The sequence below is a fragment of the Diceros bicornis genome, chromosome 33 (genome assembly GCF_020826845.1).
Source record: "Diceros bicornis minor isolate mBicDic1 chromosome 33, mDicBic1.mat.cur, whole genome shotgun sequence".
Lineage (NCBI taxonomy): Eukaryota > Metazoa > Chordata > Mammalia > Perissodactyla > Rhinocerotidae > Diceros > Diceros bicornis.
The window spans coordinates 36,268,070-36,288,798 of NC_080772.1; the positions used below are offsets into that span (position 1 = coordinate 36,268,070).

Here is a 20,729-nt window from a genome sequence, read left to right on the forward strand (position 1 = left end):
AAAGACAGTGGCCAGAGGGTAGTTTGTTAATTAGAAATGTTCTTCACTGAACCTGAAGTCAGTAACTGAAGTAGAGGAGCAGGTCACTGAGGAGGAGGAGGACTGAAGGCCGGGGCGTTGCCTGTCGTCCCCGTGAGGGAGAGGGGACTGTGGCCCAGTGCCGAAGCTTTCAGTGAAAGGAGCGTGAGCGGGCGGTCTACAGCTGTAACAGAGTCTGGAAAGAAGGCTGCACGGCTAGATGGTGTGTGCCTCAGAGGGGAGAGTTTTGTTGACTGGCTGCAGGGGAAATGGATGTTTCAGACTAGCTGGATTTCAGTTAAGGCAAGAGAGGAGTTAAGACTATAGAAAACTGCAAATCATAAAACAGAAGTTCAGAAGGGTGTATTGGAAAGGTCTGAGATGGAGGGTGGGCTGGGGATGTAATTCACATCAGGCCAGATACAGGTGATCAGTACTCAGATGAGAACTTGGATGAACAGAGGTGATCCAGAAAGGTGAGTCAGTAGTGACTGAGGTAAGCAGCGCCGTCATCTGTGGTGGAGTCGTGTGGACAGTTCTGACGGGAGCCTACTGCTCTCCTCTCCCGCGCTCTGCTGCGTGAGGTGGCAGCTGTCAGGGCAGGTGCCTCAGGCCATCTGCAGTGGTATAGCAAGCCGACAGGGGCTGTTCCCGCAGAGTCCTCAGGAAGTGTATTGGTCAGTGTCTTCCCTTTTTACAGATAAGAAAGTAGAAGTAGCAGATTTGACTCAAAGCTGGAACTAAAACAAAAGCTGAACTAAAACTTAAAACAGTATTCTGATATTCACATAGTAAGTACTCAATAAAAGATGAGTAGATTTTAGTATGTCTCTGTCCTTTTTGTAAACCAGCACAAAACATAATGCCTCATGTCTTAGAACTTTTGCAGATGTTTTCAAGTAATCCACTTTCTTATGTAGTTCAACTAAATGTTACTAAATGTCTACTGTATGTGAAATGGATCACTGTTAGGAGAGAACAGTGACAACTCTGCCCTCGTGGCTTTTAGAATCTAATGGAAGAAACCAGTCAGTCATAATAAAGTAAATGCTAAAATAGAAATAAAAAGAGCTTATAGAGGGGGGAATTATTAAGTCTATATAATACGCTCAAGAAGAATTCCTGGAGCAAGTTGTAGCATTTGAACTGATTCTGCATGAATAAACAATATTTTCATAGGCAGAAAAGGGTATTCCAGGCCACAGCAGAGCCATAAGAGCATGGTCATAGAAGAGAAAAGCACGTGGCCTCCTTGGAGAACGTTAAATAAGTTGATGGGGGCTACACCAAACAGCACAGGCCTCCTTCCCCACCCCTCCACAGTAATTGGAAGCAGCAGAGGTTAAACTGGTGGTCTTCTTAGGAAAGTTCCTCTGGCAGTGACAGAAGGCTCGATAGGTTGTGGAGAAGACTAAAAAAAGTGTACGTAAGATCAGTAGGCAGGAAATTCTGATGGTCCAGATAAGAGATGACGGGGAAGTATATATGTACGAGAATATAGCAGCAATAGAAAGATCAGGAGGGAAAGAAGGGAGAGAGTCGGTAGCCAGAATGACGGAATTGAACAGAGGCTCTTCATGAAGGCTGTAGGAGAACTGGAAGGGGACTGGTGTCAGTTTAGGGCTCCACTGAAAAATCTTTTCCTGGCTTCCACTGTCAGACGGTGCCTTGAGGCACACTTGAAAGGTGGGGGCAGTGGCAGGGGCTGCGTAGGAAGTTATATGGTCTGCTGGACTGCTACCGTCAATACATTTAACTTTTCATACGAAGAGGATAAAAAGGTTTGAGAAGAACACCGTTAGATTGGCTGCTCTTGATTTTCAGGTTTCCTGACTCTTAGGTGGGAGTGGGGCAGGGGCAGGGGGAACCAGCAGGAGTGGTAAGAGGAACCTGGATGATCTAAGAACCTTCCACACAAGAAAACCAAAGTACAGAAAGGTGTGCCTCCTCAGAGCTGCTTCACTACACTGATGGAGTGGGGACCACAACCCTGGACCCCTGAATCCTCATCCAGCTACTCAGTGCTGTATCTTAAAAAATTCAGTGTTATTCCACCGTTGTAAATTGAAAAACAATACATTGATATTTTAAGCATTTTTAATATATTTTCTATATTTCATCAGTTAATCTCAGCAGGGAAACTTGGAGTCTGGCAGGACTGAAAACATGTCATTTTAGAAAAGTTTATACATAAGGTGAGATTATTTGAAAAGACCAAAGTGTACATTTGTCTATCGACTGTCTCTACCCCAGAATTTAAGTTCCATGAGGCAGGGATTTTAGTTTTTCATCACTGTATCCACCGGCTCCTGGAAAAACACCTGATACATAATAGCGTATCAATAAATAACTGATGAATGAGTGAGTGACTGAAAGAAATGGGCTCTTAATAACCGAGAGAAGTTAGGGGACTCATGACACACTGTAACAGAAACAGGACAGAACAGAGAAAATTAGACTTTTTCAAAAAAAAATTCCAGTCTTTATCCATATCATTACAATTATTGTTTGTAATTCCAGTTTTCTCTGGGAAATGTTAAAATATTTTTATGAATAGGTCTTAAATTTGAATAGATTGCTGTAAGAATCTGTATATGTTAATATTATATTAAGTAATATTACAGTAGTAAATTGTTAGAATACTTCCAGCAAAATTTTTACATACTTCCTCTATCCATTTGGTTTTTCAAATGTGGTTAAAAGATACTGTATTAGAAATTTTTACAGTTTGTTTTATTGAAAACACATCTGATTTTGTTTTTGTTTTTGTTCAGTTTTAATCGCTTGGATCTACCACCATATAAGAGTTATGAACAACTAAAGGAAAAACTTCTTTTTGCAATAGAAGAGACAGAGGGATTTGGACAAGAATGAATGTGGCTTCTTGTTTTGGAGGAGCTCTTGCATTTAAATACCCCAGCCAAGAAAAATTGCACAGATAGTGTATATAAGCTGTTCATTATGTACAGTGAATTTTCTGAACCTCTCAAAGTATAAACATTTTCCGTTCTTCCACAGAAATATGCAAAACAATTCATCCTTTTCTACTTTATTTATTGTTCCCTTGAAGTGACTGACCAGGAAAAAGATCATCCTTAAAATTTGAAGCAAGCAAGAGACTTTATCAAAAATGAGAAGTATATATCTATCTAAACGTATATGATGGTGGCTCTAGTTTTATAGAGCTCCGAGTGTATTAAACATGACAGCCGTTCATTCAAAAGTATTCTGGATTTGCTCGACCTTGTTTCTGTCATCCAGGGGAGAAAGTGCAAATTGCTCCACGTTCTCCTCCCGTGTCACATCCCCTGAGGGCGTTGAGTTGCATAGCTGTTCAGGAAGGTATTAAGGGCTTAGGCCAAATCTTACTTTGAGTATGTTAAACAATGCTGCTGGCTTTTCTGGAGACAGGTGCTTGAACCTGTCAATTTGTTTTAAATAAATACAATAGTTGAAAATTTTCCCTCTTTGCTATATCACTAATACAAAGTAATGAATGAAACCATAACTTTCATGAAAGTCATATACTAGATCCAGTACCATTTACTTTATTTTAGAGACTGGGAAGACTTCATCACACAGCATAGAGGTTTGTTTACATGTTACTTTGGGATGCTAGGCATTTGTGGAATTAAAAAGCATCAGGCACTTCTGTACTTTTGTTTTTAAGTCTGTGATGTTCTTTAAATTTAATTCATAATAAATTGATGCAGTTTAATACTTAGGAACATATAAAAAGGTCATGTGAACTTTTCTGCTTTTGTTTGTGTTCAAAGTTTATTATAAAACCAGATGGACTGAAGAGTTACATAAGCATTTGAACACTCAAACACGAGCTTATGATTTTCTGTTAGTGTTTAAATATCTTCATTCCTCTTAAATTCATGAAAATTCTATGTATCTGAATTAAATAAGCATATAAAAAATCTGGTCCCTCCCCCCTTTTTACATAGATCATTATTTTTGTTCTAAGTAAATAACACTTTTAAATTGTTTTTCATTATCAAGGGCATTTGCTGAATTACAAAGATGTATAACAAATTAAAATCTGATGTTAATGCTACTATAGCAAACAGCTTCCTTATTAATATAGAAACTTAAATTTCCATTTGTATCATTATTTCAATATTCACTGTTAATTTCACTAACTTAAATTTTTATAACCATGGACCTGACGTCTTGGATGTTATCTGTAACTTATTTCACTGCTAAGTACATACGGAAAATAGTAGCATACAATTTAACTGCCTTTAACAGTAGTTTGTTTTGCCAAAATTTTTCTACATGTTTAGATTGTGTTCTGCGTTTTTATTCAAAATTCATAGTAAAGATGAAATAAAGGCAGGATCCACTTGAATAGACTCCTTTCCCAAATCCTGGTTATTTTCAAACCTAAAAAATTTAAGAAAACAAACTAATGTATATGACAGACTTGCAGTAGAGGGTGACCAGTATTCAAAAGGGCTACTTGAGTGATGCCATAGAAGTCACCACTGCTGGATGGATCCGGCTCTGGCAGAAGTTACTGAGCATCATTGGTGGAGGTGAGGGAGACCACCACCTGGCAGACCTGACTGAAGACAGACGGCTTTGGGGGTGCCGTCCTCCCTCCTCACCTCAGGTGAGAAGTGTCTGTGCACAGATGAGGCTACCCAGAGGCTGCAGAGACCAAACCAGCTTTCTGGAGAAGGCTAGTGTGGAGATCGTGTCAGGGCCTTCCACCCTTCATACCCAACTGTAGAACCCAGGCCTCTAGGCAGCGTTTATTGTCTTGATTGATCCACTCCATGGCAGTGAGAGAAACCTGAGGAATGTGGCGCACCTCTCTCCTCCTCTCCTCCTTCCCCATCCCTGTCCTGCCCTGCGCTGGGCTGGGCACAGAGAAATCGGAAGTGCACAGCTCACCATGCCTGAACACAGTCAGTCAGGAGGAAACAGGTGGCTCAGACAGTCCCCATCCCCATCACCCGTAAACTGAGCCCCGGGAGTGGATCACAGGCACAGCAAAGTCCCTCAGGCAGGCTAGTGTCTGCTGGGGAAAGAAGCTACAAGTGGACTTTCGGTTTTGTTTTTCCTACTTCTAGGAGGTTCAAGCTGAAAGGATTAACAAAATCTATTACCCTTCAGCCTTGTGTTAACCACCTGGCTCTTATCCTCAAAACTGGATAGGGTGCTGTGTGTTAACAACAGTATCAGGCAATATTGCTTCTGTTAGAAAGGACCCCTGACTGGTAAGCTGCCTCTGGACTGGGACAACTCCAGACACTTGACTGATAGGAAACCATAGCTTTGACTTCCCCGAGTGTGGAATCTCGTAACTGTACGTCCCCATGAGGTCCCCGAGCTTTCACCTCGGGAGACGATGGTTCTTGCAGCCATGTGGACGCTCTGCTACAGCAGCTGCTCCTGTAAGGTCACCTCCAAATGTGACGAGGCCCCACGCTGACCTGGCCAGCTGTGTTTCCTGTCCTGTAGCCTTCTGAGTGAGCTGAAGCCAAGTGGAGCCTATCAATCATAGGCTTTCTGAGTCTGAATGTTGGGTTGAACCTAAGATCCCCTGGTAGACACTGCAGAATTCAAACAAAATCTTCTCTTGTTGAAATATGCGGATGAGAAATAATACAGGTTCTCTTATAACATCCCCCCCCCCGCCGTTTTCTTAATCCACTGAATTTAAAAACCGAATTTGAGTTCAACTGGGGATTATGTCTGTCTCAAGGGAAAAGCCCTGCCTGGATCACAGCAGCTTTCTACTTTGATGTGTTTCCCTTCTTCCTAGCATATACTCTTCAGTCACAAGGCAGAAGCACAGTTCATGGCTTTCAGAGGGCAGTGCAATGGGTCAGGACAGGATGTGCATTAAATTAACTGCACATGGCCCTTGCCGAAGTACTCAAGCCCTCCTCCTAGTTTTTCTTCCCAGTAACGCCCAGGCACAGTCCAAGAGAGGCTGTATAGTGAGCGCCACATGAAAGCAAAGAATACCCCCAAAATAATGTTGTGCCAACAACAAAAACTTACTTACAAATGCAAAAGTGGTATTTCCTAAATTCCAAATTTTCTCTCCCAATCTCAACCAAGGAAAATGCAATCAGATGATAACAGTTACTGATACTCATGCTAAATACTTTACATGTTCTCTTTAATCCTCACAACTCGATTAGGTCGGTGTTTTTTTGCTGTTTCCTTTGTTTGTAATGATGCTTATTTTATAGATAAGGAACGTGAGTCTGAGTGAAGTCATTTTTACCAAGTCCACACCTAGTCCAATCTATGATTAAACACTCAGTGGGAAATTTTGCCAACAAGAAATTGAGAACTTTCAGATTCTCATAGGATAACAGCCACTTTCCAAATTCAGATTTCTTCTCACATCCTCAAAAGGAAGGAAATATATCCACAGAAGAGGTAATTATAATCCCCCACAGCCCACGTCTGTGATACGTTTAGAAGACAGAATACTACAAAATTCTGTTTACACACGTGGGGATATAAGCATCTCAAACTAGCTCTGGAACACACAAGAGCAGAGTCAAGTGTGGAATGCACAGGAAAGAATATAATGGGGTCCCTAGGGTTCATTCCCAGAAGTCAGGTCTCACCCTGAGTGGAGAAATGCCAAGAACCAGTGTGAGACCTACTGAGTCAGACTCTTGAGAAGTCAAAAGGAAGAAACTGAGAAAGTGCACAGAATCACAATTTTGGGGAGGTACCACATCATGGAGAAGGGAGCCATCCCTTAGTAAACAGGGAAAAAGGAAGATAACAGCTCTCTAACAGACCCAGCAACTGCACTCCTAGGCCGTTAACCCACAGAAATGAAAATTGATGTTGCTATAACCTGCACCTAATGTTCGTAGCAGCCAAAGACTGGAAACAGCCTAAATGCCCTTCAGTGGAGGATTAAATAAACTGGTACCACCATACGATGAAATATAGTCAACAATAAAAAGATCTCAAAGAATTATGCAGAATGAAAAAAGCCAATCTCAAAAGGTCACATAGTGTATGATTCCCTTTATATAACATTCTTGAAATTACAAAATTAGCACAGATTAGTGGTGGCCAGGCTTGGGGATGGTGGCATGGAGGGGAGGTGGATGGGTGTGACTATAAAGGGTAGCGCTAGGCATGTCAGTGATGCTGGAACAGTTCTGTATCTTGATTATGGCAGCAGTTACAAAAATCGATACGTGTGGTAAAACCATAGAATAACCGTGAGAGCATTTTAAGTGATAAAATCTGAATAAGACCTGTGGCCTGTACCCATTTCCTGGTTTTGATAGTGTTCTGTGTTACCATTGGGGCAACTGGGGAAGGACCTCTCTGTACTATTTTTTTTTGCAACTTCCTATGAATCTATAATTATTTTAAAGTAAAAATTTTTTTAAAAAGCTCTATAAAGTAACAGAAGACCGACTCTCCCCTCCATAAAATAGGCTTTATTACTGAAAAATACCTCATTTCACAAAAACTACTCAGCAGAAGGTATTTTTGAACTAAAACCCAAACCCCTCACGTCCCATTTGATTACCCTGCTGGCACTCAACACACGCACACAAATGGCATCTCCAGAAAAGACATTCAAAGTCACTCTAAAGAGAAAATTGAAAACGGAAATATTTCTGATGAAAATGCTTAAAACAGAAAAAAATTGAGTAAAATTCTTTAACAAAATATACTAATATGAATTAAATATAAATTGCAAATATGAAAAAAATCCAGATTAGAAATTCAAAAACTCAGAAGTGGACAAACAACATGAAGATGTGAAATGACTGCTGACTGAAATCAGGAAAAACGTGGAAGAAAAAAACAAAAACATCTGAGAAGTGAAGACAAGAAGTATCTAAGGAAGAAAACATACAATCAAAAATAAAATAAGGGAGAAATGAAGAGAGCCAAGAAAATGAAACTGAAAGAGGTAAATAGAAAACTTAGAAAGTGATAAATATAAAAGTTAGCCAAAGATCCAATATACATATAATAAATTGGAGTCCCTGAAAATAAGATGGAACGGTGGTTCTCCAAGTGTGGTCAACACGGCTGAGCTGGAAATGTGGGATAATCTGTAAGACGACTAGACCGGTCTCTTCAAAAAGTCAACGCTGTGAGAAAAAAGATGAGGAAACTGTTCTAAATTTTAAAAAACTAAGGCGGAAAATCAAATGCAATGTATGATCTTTGAATGGATCCTGGTTTTAAAAGTGTAAGACATTTGGGGACATTTGAGGAAATTTGAATATGGCTGGATATTAGATGATGATCAAGAATTACTGTTAACTTCCTAGTTGTGGTAATGGATTTGTGTTTGTTTAGAAAGATGTCCCTTATTCTGAGACAATGCATGCTGAAATACTTAGGGACGAAGTATGCTATTTGCAATTTCAAAGGTTTAGAAGTAAATAAAAATATATACACACATTTAAGTAAAAATGTGTGTAATCTTAGCAAAAGATTAGCAATTGTTGAATCAGAGATGGGTATACAGAGGTCCAGTATTTTCAGTTTTCTTTTTTGTTTTAAAATATACATGATAAAACAGAAACAGCACATACCCACACAGTTCACTATAACATTACAATTCCCAGGTCCTTTGGGAAAAATCCACCTAAACATATACTCTCAGGTTTATCTAAGTGGCATTCAAAATACTCTTTTACAAAACTGAAGATTCTGCAGGGGTGGTACCCCAGCCTCAAGTAAGTAGCATTGTCCTGCCTACTTAAAACATCTTAATTTCCATTTCACCCTTGAGTTCTGTGTTCCTTCCACCCCTTTAGGGAATAGAATTTGGGCTCTGTCTAGTGACAAAAATCAATCCACTTGTGAGACTGCATCACTTTTTAAAAAGGAAACCACCCTGTTTTCAGTCCACTCCTGACTTTTCTTTCCTCACACAGGCTGGCTCCGAGATACATCACTTAACTGATTTATACCAGGGACCCTCAGCATCCTAACCTCCTAACTTTCACTGCACCTTCTCTGCAAGACCTCAGCTTTGACTCAATCCAAGTTGAAAAGGCACTCCCCCACATGCTACCTCTCCCACAAAGCTTCCTTTTCTTGATGTCCTCCCATCCTGATGTGATCAGTCCTCGTTAGGAATCTCATACCAGTTCGTGTTGCTGCTGCCCCAGATGTACAGTAATCTTCGCCTCTGAGCCATGGAGGTATCTCTCTCACTCTTACGGCAATTGTTTTTGCCTTGTTGTTTGTGAAGAAACTTAGAATTTTGTATGTTTAATTTATTAAATGGTCACAACCTTAAAAGAACTGAGAAAACAGCCATAGAATAGTTATGGTCAATGTATTATCTTTATAATTTGATGAAAAGGCAATGTTTCTTAGATATTTCATCTGCTTTCTTTGAAAAATTCTCAATTCTTGTCACTGAAACCTGTAAGCAACTGAGCAGCTTCTGTCTGTATCTAAAATGGAAAAACACACGTTATAAATAAACAGTACAGCATAAGGATCAACTTGTGAAATTTAAGTTCATACAGTGGACTATCCAAAAACCAAGACAGCACATTAGAAGAATAAAATTTCTTAACAGTGACTGATGAGACTCAGAGAACTCTTCCATATTAGTGCACATCCCTTGTCTTTTTGTTTTAGAAATCTTACTTGGTCTGCTATCTATGTCAAACAGGAATAATTCTGTATCGCAGCAAGTAATTCATAACGTATTTGTTGATAGTAACTCAACACTTGCTATGCAGAAATTATAATGTAAATGTCACTGAATTCACGTTTAAAATGAACACTCTTGTTTTCACCAGTAGGCATTTAAACAATTACATTTTTAAAGAAGTTCTCAATTCACCTTTATTTAATAGTGCCTCAGTAGAAACCTATCTGCCTTACCTTATTGGAGACGTTTTACCTGTTTATCCTCCTCTGTGTGCGCTGGGTGGTCCCTGGCTTTCATCAGCCAGAAAGCAGCCAGCTTTCTGTTGTGTAGCTTCAGATATGTCTTTCCTAAAAGAAGCAAGTTTTTGCTGTAGAAGTTTGGATCCACTGTACATAAGAAAGAAAAACAAATTTGTCTCAGGCAAAAGAGTATCGCTCTTATTTTTAAAGGCTTAATTTTTCTGATATAGATTTCAGTAATAAATTTGGTTAATAAATGATTTGGCTAACTGAATTCTCTTTTGTTCAATTATTCAGATCTCAAAAAACCTAAAATAATTACGATTTATTGAGTGTCTACTACGTGCTAGGCACTATATGACACATTTCTCAGTTTTGCAACCATTTTCTAGAACAGTCACTCCATTTACTAGATGGGAAATGAAGGCTCCTGATAGGATAGAGCTCCATAGGGGCAGGGGTTTTCTTTCTGTAATCTCTTTTGTTCCCTGCTGTATCCTACGCACTCAACATACATTCGCCGAATGAGTGAATGAAATCATGGTGACACGTACACATGTACATCTGATCTACATTTACTGAATGTGGGCTATCCTTAAGCAGAGATGAAACAAAGTCTCTGCTCTTTTGGAATTTATAATGAAAAGGAGAGACAAACATGAGCACAACCAAATGTACTGTAAGAGTGAAAGGAATGATAGGTATACACACTTTAAAGTGCTATGAGAAACCAAAGGAAAAAGGCCACTAACTCTTACGAGGTTACACCTGGGCTGACTGGAGGCTGAGTAGGACTTGAACAGAAAAGCTGGAGAACATTCTTGGCTGAGGGGAAACGTGAACAGAAAGCCTATGAATGAAAGCACGGGACTGTCTCACCAACTTCATTAATTGTTCACACAGTTTCCTCCTGTCAATCTGGGACCCTCTATATCCGAAGCATACTTTTTCCTGGATATAATTTATGATTAACTCCATCTTTTCCTTAAATCAAAATTGTTTTACTTCTTTAATTTGAATATATTTGTGAGATGGCAAGCTAATGTACTTAAGCGTTCCCTGGGGTTAAGTAAATTCATTCATTCATGTATTTACTCAGTCATTCAGCGAATTAGCCAAGCATTGTACTAAGCAATGAGGATGCAACTGTGAACAGAGACAGGCATCTCCATCTCCTCTGAATTTAGTCTAAGCCATGTAAACATTCATACTATAGAGTCATGAGGGCCATGCTGGGAGAAGTACAAGGTACTAAGAGCATAGAGGGAGCTCTTAAACCAGATATGGGCCATAAGAAAAGGCCTCCTAGAGGAAGTGACCTTTAAGGTAAAACCTGGAGGATGAGTAGAGTTACTGAGGATTTTAGCTCTGTGAGAGAAGGACCATGTTTTTCTCAACACCTGAACCCTTGAGTCTCTAAGGCCCTGTTTTTACTTTGTAATTCCACTTCCAAATCCCTTTGAGGACACTTCACTCCCACGGTCACGTTCATGATATGTAATACCACCAGGATGAGAGGATAATGGAAGGCAGCAACAGAGTAAACCAGAATTAATGTATTACTGAGACATTTAACATTAGACACAATTCTTTGTAAGAAATGTTTTTTAAAAAATGCTTTGCTATCATGAGAGCATTTGGACAAGTCCATATGAGTAGGCTCTCAAATTCAATAAACACTGTCTTTTTCTTCTGATTAAGTTTTATAGAAATACATGCAATGTTTTTTTTGGTGTATTTGGTAACATGCTTATGTCCCTTCTCTGGTCTGTGCTATTAATATGAAAAAGGATGAACCTAGAATGGGCTGGTCTCAGTTTTGTAGGCTGGCCATTTCTTCAAAGCAAGACTGACATGACACTCTTCTCCACAAAAGAAGACAATATCTGCAACAGAACAAAACTGGCCTGGTTTAAAACCAGAGTTCTCATGTCAATGCTATTTGAATAGTCAAATGCTACTGGAAAGTTGTTAAGAGAGCAGATCTTTAAAAAAAAATTTTTTTTTTAAGTTTTTATAACTATGTAAGGTGACAGGTGTTAACTGGACCTACTGTGATGATCATTTCAGAATGTAGATAAATACTGAATCATCATGTTGTACACCTGAAACTAAACTAATGTTATGTCAATTATACCTCAATAAAAAAGTAAAATTTTTAAAAAAATTAAACATGAAAAAACATAAATGCTTCTAATTAGCTGTGTAATCTTGACATAATACAGTTAACCTGTCAAAGCCTCCTCTCAAAAAGGGAAGGATGATGGGGCCGGCCTGGTGGCATAGGGGTTAAGTTGGGGTGCTCTGCTTCAGCAGCCCGGGGTTCGCAGGTTCGGATGCCGGGTGCAGACCTACACACTGCTCGTCAAGCCACGCTGTGGTGGCGTCCCATATAAGGCAGAGTAAGATGGGCACAGATGTTAGCCCAGCGCCAGTCTTCCTCAGCAGAAAAGGGAAGGATTGGCAACAGACATTAGCTCAGCACTAATCTTCCCCACAAAAAAAAAGGAGGGAGAAGGCTGAGTTACATCAAATGAAGGACCACTCCAGAACCAGAGTTCTAAATTCAGCAGCAGTCTATTTCTTACTCAGGTGACCTTGACTGAATAAAAATGGTTTGATAATGTCTAGTGCACAAAGAAGTTAAGTATATCAGAACAGATAACTTATTTTTGTTTTAAAAATTCCTATTACATATAAAGCATTCATACAATTTTAACCATATTAGTATCTGAAATAAAAAATGTTACCTTGCTCTGCCCTGTGAAAGTAGCCTAAGGCCTGTTAAAAACACAAAGAGCCCAAACATAATGAAAAGGATTAAAAGAGAATCAATATTAAAAAAGCATTTTCTCAAAAGATCTACTCCTATCTTAAATATAAGTCAGGAAGTAAATTACACCATCTTAAAATAATGGTCAGTTCATCAGCACTACTAGTTAACAAAATTGAACCCAGCGCTGTCAGATCATCAGAGCAGACTGCAACATGTGGACCACTTCCAGTAATAACCTGACTGCTGTTTAGAACCTGTAGCAAACCAGCATCGTGTACCGAGAGAAAAGAACATTACCATGTGCAACTCAGCTATTTCGCTCTTTCTCTTCTTAAAGCATAACAGTGACTACCAGTAAAAACTAGATAAATCAAAAGCCAAATTTACTCAGTGATACATTGGTTGTACCAGTGAATTTTTAAAAGTTCTTTATTATGGAAATTCCTACATAAAATGTTACTGTGAGTCTGAAACTCTGCTAATTCTTTTTGTCCCACTTAAACTTTTTATAATTGACAATTTCTTAGAAGCATAACTAATTTGTTATAGTAGAACTGACTGTATCTTTTTTCTTAGAATGCATTCTTTTTAATAAGAATAAATATTTCCCAACTATGTTGTAATTATACAACTAAATATTCTTTACATCAAATTCTACACTATAGCTTCCCAGAAAAAAAATAGCTCCTTGTTATGATACAAGTGGGAAAGCTTTCTCAATTGCCTATTTCCTTACTCTGAAAATTCTGTGAGGAGTAAACGCAAAATATTTGCCCAGAAATCCCTTTCAAATTTTATTTTTAACAGGAAAGGCAAAAGGCCTTGAAAATATGAGAGAATATGAGCCTTTCAAACCTACTGTTTAAAAAAAAAGTTCTAATTACTACTTCCTTTATCAATAGAAACGTGCTTCATTTTCCAGGTAAATGACTGTTACTGTGCCGAATGTGTACCTTAAACATGCTGAATAACAGTTGCTATATTTCTTGTTCTAGTTTATGACTTTTATATGGTATAGATTTCAAATAGAAAACGAAGGTAGATTTTAGCCAGGGCCTATTTTAGCTGACAATACAGCAGAATTAGCAGCCACTCACCTAAAGAAAAAAGCCACTCCCCAATCATGCACACAAGGATTAAGTCTCTGTGACGAGACAGTCGCCCTGGATCGTTAGACACGTGCTCAGGTCCCTCAGTGACCAGAGCTCCCGACGTGGGGACTGGAGAACAGCCCTGCGGTTAGGAAATCAGCACTAACTTAACAGAGACCTCACACTACCTCCTCGTAGGTGGAACTGGGAGGGGTCGCAAACAGCATTCTAGCAATTCTTCTTTGATACCAAGGCATTTCAGCAAATGTGTAACACCTACAGGGAAATAAAATAACACGTATAGATTCGAATTGCACCTTCTTTTTTCTCTTAAAGAGAACTAGCATCTTAACACATACAAAAGGAATCTTCTCCTGCTGTACATTTAAACAATTTGTACTTTACATAATATCCAGTAGGTTAATACTCATACTGAATTATTTAGAGACTGACATATTGATCCATCAATTAGGGTGTATTTTGTGATTAAATATAAATAGGAAGCAAGAGTACTAGTAATAGGGGCCGGCCCCGTGGCTTAATGGTTAAGTGCGCGCGCTCCGCTGCTGGCGGCCCGGGGTTCGGATCCTGGGCGCGCACCGACGCGCCGCTTCTCCGGCCATGCTGAGGCCACGTCCCACATACAGCAACTAGAAGGATGTGCAGATGTGACATACAACTATCTACTGGGGCTTTGGGGGGAAAAATAAATAAATAAAATCTTTAAAAAAAAAAAAAGAGTACTAATAATAATACAACACAGTCATGTGTGGCCTAATGACGGGGACACGTTCTGAGAAATGTGTCGTTGGGCGATGTCATCGTCATGTGAATGTCACCGAGTGCACCTACACAAAGCTAGGGGTACAGCCCACCACACACCTAGGCTGTGTGACACTGATCTACGGGACCACTGCTGTCTACACGGTCTCTCGGGACACCAGCGTCATGACATGGCACGTGACTGTGTCTCCTTCACCACTGAGTGCTGGCTGCAGGTGCTGAGCTAAGGATCCTCTCTCTTATCACTCCTTACAACAACTCACTGAGACAGGATCGTTACCTCTACTTTTTACATGAGAAAAACTAACTTAGAGAAGTTAAAAAAAAATGACAAAAGTAAACATGATATATGTAAATAATGGCAATCAACAATTAGTGTCTACATATTTAAACGGATGTGGCAAATGATTAACATCCGAAGATCTTGACGACTTTCCAAAATAAGTGGGACAAAAAGTGTTGGATCTTTGACTGGGGCGTGAACTCCCTGAGGCGGAGACTCTGTCTCACTCATGTTTGCTCACTAGCATCTGACTTAGGGACTGCCCCTCAATTACTGTTCATCCTCAGTAAGTGTTCTGTTAGTTTAATATGTCCTTTATCCTGAAGGAATACAAGACTGTTTACATCGTTACCCCCTTAGAGGACCACAAATAATCAGCTCTGCAGATTACACCTAAAGAAAACAGTGGCGAACCTGTCTCAGGGAAAAATCTTAAACCAGCAAGCATTAACACACTGGTGTACGCTCATACCAGCAAAATAGTGATGTACGTTGGACAAAAAATGGAAAGACACTGATATAAGTCAGATTACATTGTTCCTCAGGTGAATCAGACTGTATTTGACAAACTTCGAAGACATCAAGACCCTCTTAGAGCATCCTACTGTATTACTAGAGTTAGATAAATCCAATTTCATTTAGCCCAGTAAATAAGACTAGTCTTTCCCAACAAACGGAATTTAAAAGTCTAACAGAAAGTTTTAATGCTTTTTTAGCCTTAGTTCATGTTTCTAAATGATCTGAATAACAATGTACAATATGATCACAATCAAATTTAGTATTTTCTAACAATACATGTACAACTGCTGATTAATGTAATGGATTAAACACTCTTGATTACCAAACAATATTTTAAAATATTTTACATCTTGCTTTCTTATATACTACAAAACAAGATATGTATACATACTATAAGATAAGATCATACTAAATATCACAGAAATATTTATTTAAAGAAATTTTCTTACCAAATACCCATGAGGTGAATTGAGGTAGCATCTTTAGGGTTCAGTTCAATTGCTTTCTAACGAGAAATGAGAAAATCAATCATATTTGTTTTCTATAGACCAGTAAGTACTTTACTATGTTTGCTGAAGAAGCTATGATTAGAAAAAAAAAATTTACGACACCCCCATTTCATTTTTTCTATGATAATCAACATCAACTTTCTTCTTCCTAATTCTTTAATTGGTTAAATTTGTTTCAATACACTATTAATGACTTGTACCAAGGTTACTATTTTATAAGGTTCCAAAACTGACAGCAGGGTTTATCAACATGAGAAAAAACATGAAATTTGTAAATGAATCTAATTTTGAAAGCAGCAACAATCTATAGCTCTCAATGTTTCTTTCTTCTAGATTAAAGGAAAAATAAGTAGGAAGTTCTTTTGGCAAGTCCTATATGAATACTGAATAAAAAGTATTCTTTCCTAAAAGAAGAACAAAGTACATAATAATTTTAGAAAGTCTCTTCCCGTATGCAGATTTTGTTCAACTTCCCCATCTATACATAAAGGAATAATAAATACTATTTATTCAAAGATTTTATTAATAGAATAATTATATACAGTATAAAATGTGTTGATAAAGTGTCCCTGATTTCTAGTCACCATGTGCAAGTCCTAGTGAATTAAGGTAAAGCATAAATCACAGAGTAACTTTAAAGAAATTACTCCTCCTTTTATCCATTATTTTGTTGAAAATCACTAAGGAAACCTCACAGATTAATGTCAATCCTATTAAAAATAAAAGACCCTTTTTAAAAAATTGAGACTTTCTAGCTTATGCTTTTCTGTAAAACCACATTTTCACTGTCAATTGGTAATGTGTGAGACACATATTGTCAAATATTTATATTGGTTATCAGTGTGGGCTCTGAAGCCAGACTACCAGGATTCAAACCAAAACTCAGTAACCTCTAATTTTGTGACCTTGGCGAGTTCTATATTCTTGCCGTGCCTGAGTTTGCTCTTTTATAGAATCGAGAAAGTCATATACCTACCCCAGAGAGTTCTGGTGAAAATTAAACAAGCAAGTAACAGGAGGGGCTTACCATAGTACTATCTTCTGTCACCAGCATCATTATTATTTTTACTTTTCCTAAGTACCAGGTACTTAATTTATTACTAACATGGATTAATGTTAGTAGTTGTAGAGGTAACAGCTAGAATAAGGCTAACCAAGCTGACTTGGTGGAAATCTTGCTTCAATAATATGGGTAAGAATCAGCACTGACCTAATTTTTACTTTTCTGTAAATACAGATATGATTTAAAGTATATACAACTTATACTCTAGGCAGTCTTTCCCAACTGGAGTTCCACTAGAAAATTAAGCTCTACAAAAAAAATCCTATGAGTAACTATTTTCTCCATTCTACCAAGAATGGTACAGAGCTAGTACCATTCTAAATGCAAGGGAGAGAAGTTAATTCATCACCTACAATGGATGCCTTGGGGCATTAGAGTTTAATTTTCTTATGGGATGGGTTGAGGGGGGTTACTCTCAAGTAAATCCTTTCTTTTAGAATTCTCCTTGCCATTAGTTTAAAGTGTCTTCAAAAACAATCCAAAGATGATAATTCCATATTCCTTATAAAAGCTTTTTACTAGATGTAATAATGGAATTTGAAACAGAAGTACTATAAATGATCTTTTTAGTACTTAAATACTAAACACTGTCATTTTTTAAATACACTTAACACACACACATTTGAAAACTTATACAAAACATTGCTTTTTTAAAAATAATCCATAGCCTTCACTGTTTCTTTAAAGTTTAAAGTATACATTAATATATTTTCTGCACTTTTTCATTATTCACATTGGAAGTTATTCATCATGTATTTCTACAATCCCAAGGCACAGAGTAATTTAGGTGATTTATCTAATACCACTGAGCAAATTACTATATTTCACTGAATCTAAGAAACCAAACAAGTTACGACACATCATTATTTTCTGTACACTAAGAAAAAAAAAACTGCCAATTATAAGATACCACTGATTATATAATGCAATCTGATTTCAAAGGTCTTGAAGTGTGGAAAATGTTGTATGTTAATAAACTGAAATACATATATAGATAGTACGTAAGTGTATGTGTACACACACATATACACACTATTGATGCCTGAATAAGAAGCGAGGTCCTCTGACTCCCAGTCCGATGTTCTTTCCCACTAGTCATTATATACACTAGGAACTGAGACTATAGCCATAAAATTCAGAAAAGCTATTAGACAGCTTATTTAACATTATCCCTATGTATGTTTTCATCTCTTTCTCATTCTCTGTATTTTTGAGCTGGTTTACAATATCAAAAGAGAAAGCAATACCCTGGGTTTTTAGTGGCAGTGTTTTGTTTTTCCTGAGGACAAGAGCAGTGTCATGCACGTCATGAAATACACAAATGCCTGGACAAGTTCCAGCGCCTAAGGGAGAGCTTACCATAAATAAATTAACTTCAGGGGAGATATTAAAACATGCACACACATAACCCACACACAGAGAGCACAACCATAAATAGTACTACGACTACTGGGAGTGATAAGTCAATTGTGTTAGAGGGTTAGATTAGACCACACCTCCCAGTATTCAGAACCTTGACCAGTCCCTCCCAGACTCAGGTCTTGGCCACCACGTGACTTATTCACGTCGACAGACAGGACACTACCAAGTGTGATGCAAGCAGAGGCTTCACACAAGCTTGCACGCTGCAACCTTTCCCCTTGCAACGCTCACTCTTAGAAGTCAGCCACCATGCTATGAAGAAGCGAGGGCTAGACTACTAAGCAATGAGAAGAAAAGTGGAGAGAAACCAACACAGACGAGAGGGCACCTGGTACACTGCCCTCCCAGCTGAGCGTCCAGGTGAATGCAGCTGTCTAAATGACCTCAGCCACACCTGGCAGAACAGAAGCACTAGTGTGCAAAGTTAACCCACAGAACTGTGAGAAATGGTCACTGCCGTGGGCCACTAAGTTTTAGGTGGTTTGCTATATATAGCATAGATAAGTGAAACAGAAATCTGTTCAGAAAATTAATGACTTTTTAAATTCATCAGTACCTCAAAATGCTCCTTGATAGTGTAGGCATTTGCAATTTTAGCCCTGATGCCTTCATAATCTCCAACATCACTTATGCAGATTGCATACCACTAAAAATACAAGAAGAAAAGGTGTCAGAACAATAATACTCTTAATAATATTTCATTCAATACAAGGTAAAACTGAATAACTGTTTATTCCTCAATAGTCTTTCCCATTCAACAAAAAGTTACTAAGCATAAAAACTGTATTAAATATGCTGGAATATACAAAGAAAAGCTCCCTCGAGGTCGGGACATGTTTATAGAGAACTTTAATACAAGCCAGAGAGTAGTGAATCTCTAAGAAAGTTATCAACACAGTGGGGAGTAATGATTCAAGTTTAGATCTGAGTATAAACTCAGAAAAATGTGCAGCTGAATGACTATCATTTTATTTTCACATCCTCTTTTCTGGCAGCTGCCTCTTCCCTGACACCTGCACTATGACAGTAAGATCAGCCACATTTGTCAACTGCAACTTTGTCTCATAGCCATAGTTGGATAACAGACCCAAACTGAATTCAGTTTATTTCTTCCCAAAGAACTGAATCCAAAATATCCAAGCTTCATAAACCCTGGAAAGTCATAAGACTTAGGATGAGAAAAAAAAGTCTGCAGTCAAAAAGACTTGTAGATAACAGCAAAGAGGAGAAACAATGAAGCCTCAGAGCAATGGAACCAACTGCTCCTGAAGTTAACCCTGCCCTTGGGTTCTGTGAAATAACCACCATTTCTTATAATAAACACCCCTTCTTTTTGTGTTTGAGCTTATTTCTGTGGGATTTTAATAATTATAACCAGAAACATTTTAACTAACACTTAAACTTCTGTTTAAATCTATTCTCCACCAAAAATCTTTTGTATCTTGATATGTTTATTGATAATAAAAAGATATAATTTAAAACACACACACATCTCTACAGACTATGTTCTTTAATCTCCACTGACAGTTACTCAGCTACCCACCTCCAGATAACCAGACGGGCTACACAGGGTTTCAGACTAGGTACTGTGCTCTTCTCCCACATATCAGGGCTCTGGACAAAATCACTTTCTCTTACACAATTAACTATCATCTATATGCAAAGCAAACACAAGCTTATGGATGAATCCTGAACATTCTACCCTGATTATACTGGCATTTAGTTACTGTACAGGACTGTTAATTAATGCTCATATGAGCAAGAGCTGATAGTAGGCGGTGTGATCCTCGGTGATTTTTATTTCCATATTTGTACTTCTTTTTCAATTTCCAAAATGCCTAATGTCTGTAATGAGTTTACATTATTTGTTAAAAACCTTTATTTTAAATAGATATTCTAGCCAAGAAAGGGTAATAGGTACTATACTAGACTTACCTTCTTGCCTGAAACACTAAAAAACCAAACAAAATATAAAAAATAAAGCCTCGCAAGATCTTACATATCAGGCAACAGTGATTGATACCTGTGGTGAGCCCTGTGAGTATCCCAGCTCATGGCCTAGAGAGATCTCCAGGCTGAAGCCCAGGGAGGCAAAGTCGGCCACCTGGCAGTCTCTCTACTCTGAGAAGATGGAACTGGGAGTCAGGGGAGGCACAGGCGTCTCGAGTTAGCAGAGCAGAATAAGGCAGAGAGAGAGCTGAGCACAGCTAGAACTCGGGAGAACTGCAGACGGTCATTCTTGAGCATTAGCTGAGTAAAGATCTCCACTTGCCTGTGATGAGAACACTCAAGGCTAGGCAAAGAACCACCTAAAAGGACTAGAAATCTGGAGCTTACAAAGCACTGGCAATACCAGTTGTAGGAAAAATAAACTCTAGAGAAAATGGTA

General features: G+C 38.4%; 2 protein-coding genes across 9 annotated transcripts in view; one reads left to right on the top strand and one right to left on the bottom strand.

The window, feature by feature from the left end:
- WWP1 (WW domain containing E3 ubiquitin protein ligase 1) overlaps positions 1-4,379 on the top strand; it is a 116,625-nt gene extending 112,246 nt beyond the window's left edge. For all 4 annotated transcript variants that reach the window (XM_058528975.1, XM_058528971.1, XM_058528972.1 and 1 more), the window contains one exon: positions 2,793-4,379. In XM_058528975.1, coding sequence (XP_058384958.1) covers positions 2,793-2,892 — 100 coding nt within the window. In that variant the 3' untranslated portion in view covers positions 2,893-4,379. The remainder of the gene's footprint in view (positions 1-2,792) is intronic.
- Positions 4,380-9,316: 4,937 nt separating this feature from the next.
- The window catches only part of RMDN1 (regulator of microtubule dynamics 1), a 36,079-nt gene continuing 24,666 nt past the window's right edge, over positions 9,317-20,729 (bottom strand). Inside the window, exons 5-10 of one of the 5 annotated variants that reach the window (XM_058528978.1) lie at positions 18,897-18,986; positions 15,796-15,851; positions 13,950-14,037; positions 12,645-12,675; positions 9,908-10,002; positions 9,317-9,449 (exon numbers count right to left, since the gene is read on the bottom strand). In XM_058528978.1, coding sequence (XP_058384961.1) covers positions 9,399-9,449; positions 9,908-10,002; positions 12,645-12,675; positions 13,950-14,037; positions 15,796-15,851; positions 18,897-18,986 — 411 coding nt within the window. In that variant the 3' untranslated portion in view covers positions 9,317-9,398. Of the gene's footprint in view, positions 10,042-12,644; positions 12,676-13,949; positions 14,038-15,795; positions 15,852-18,896; positions 18,987-20,729 lie in introns of all 5 variants that reach the window. The other 4 variants (XM_058528977.1, XM_058528976.1, XM_058528979.1 and 1 more) reach the window with 4 other exon arrangements.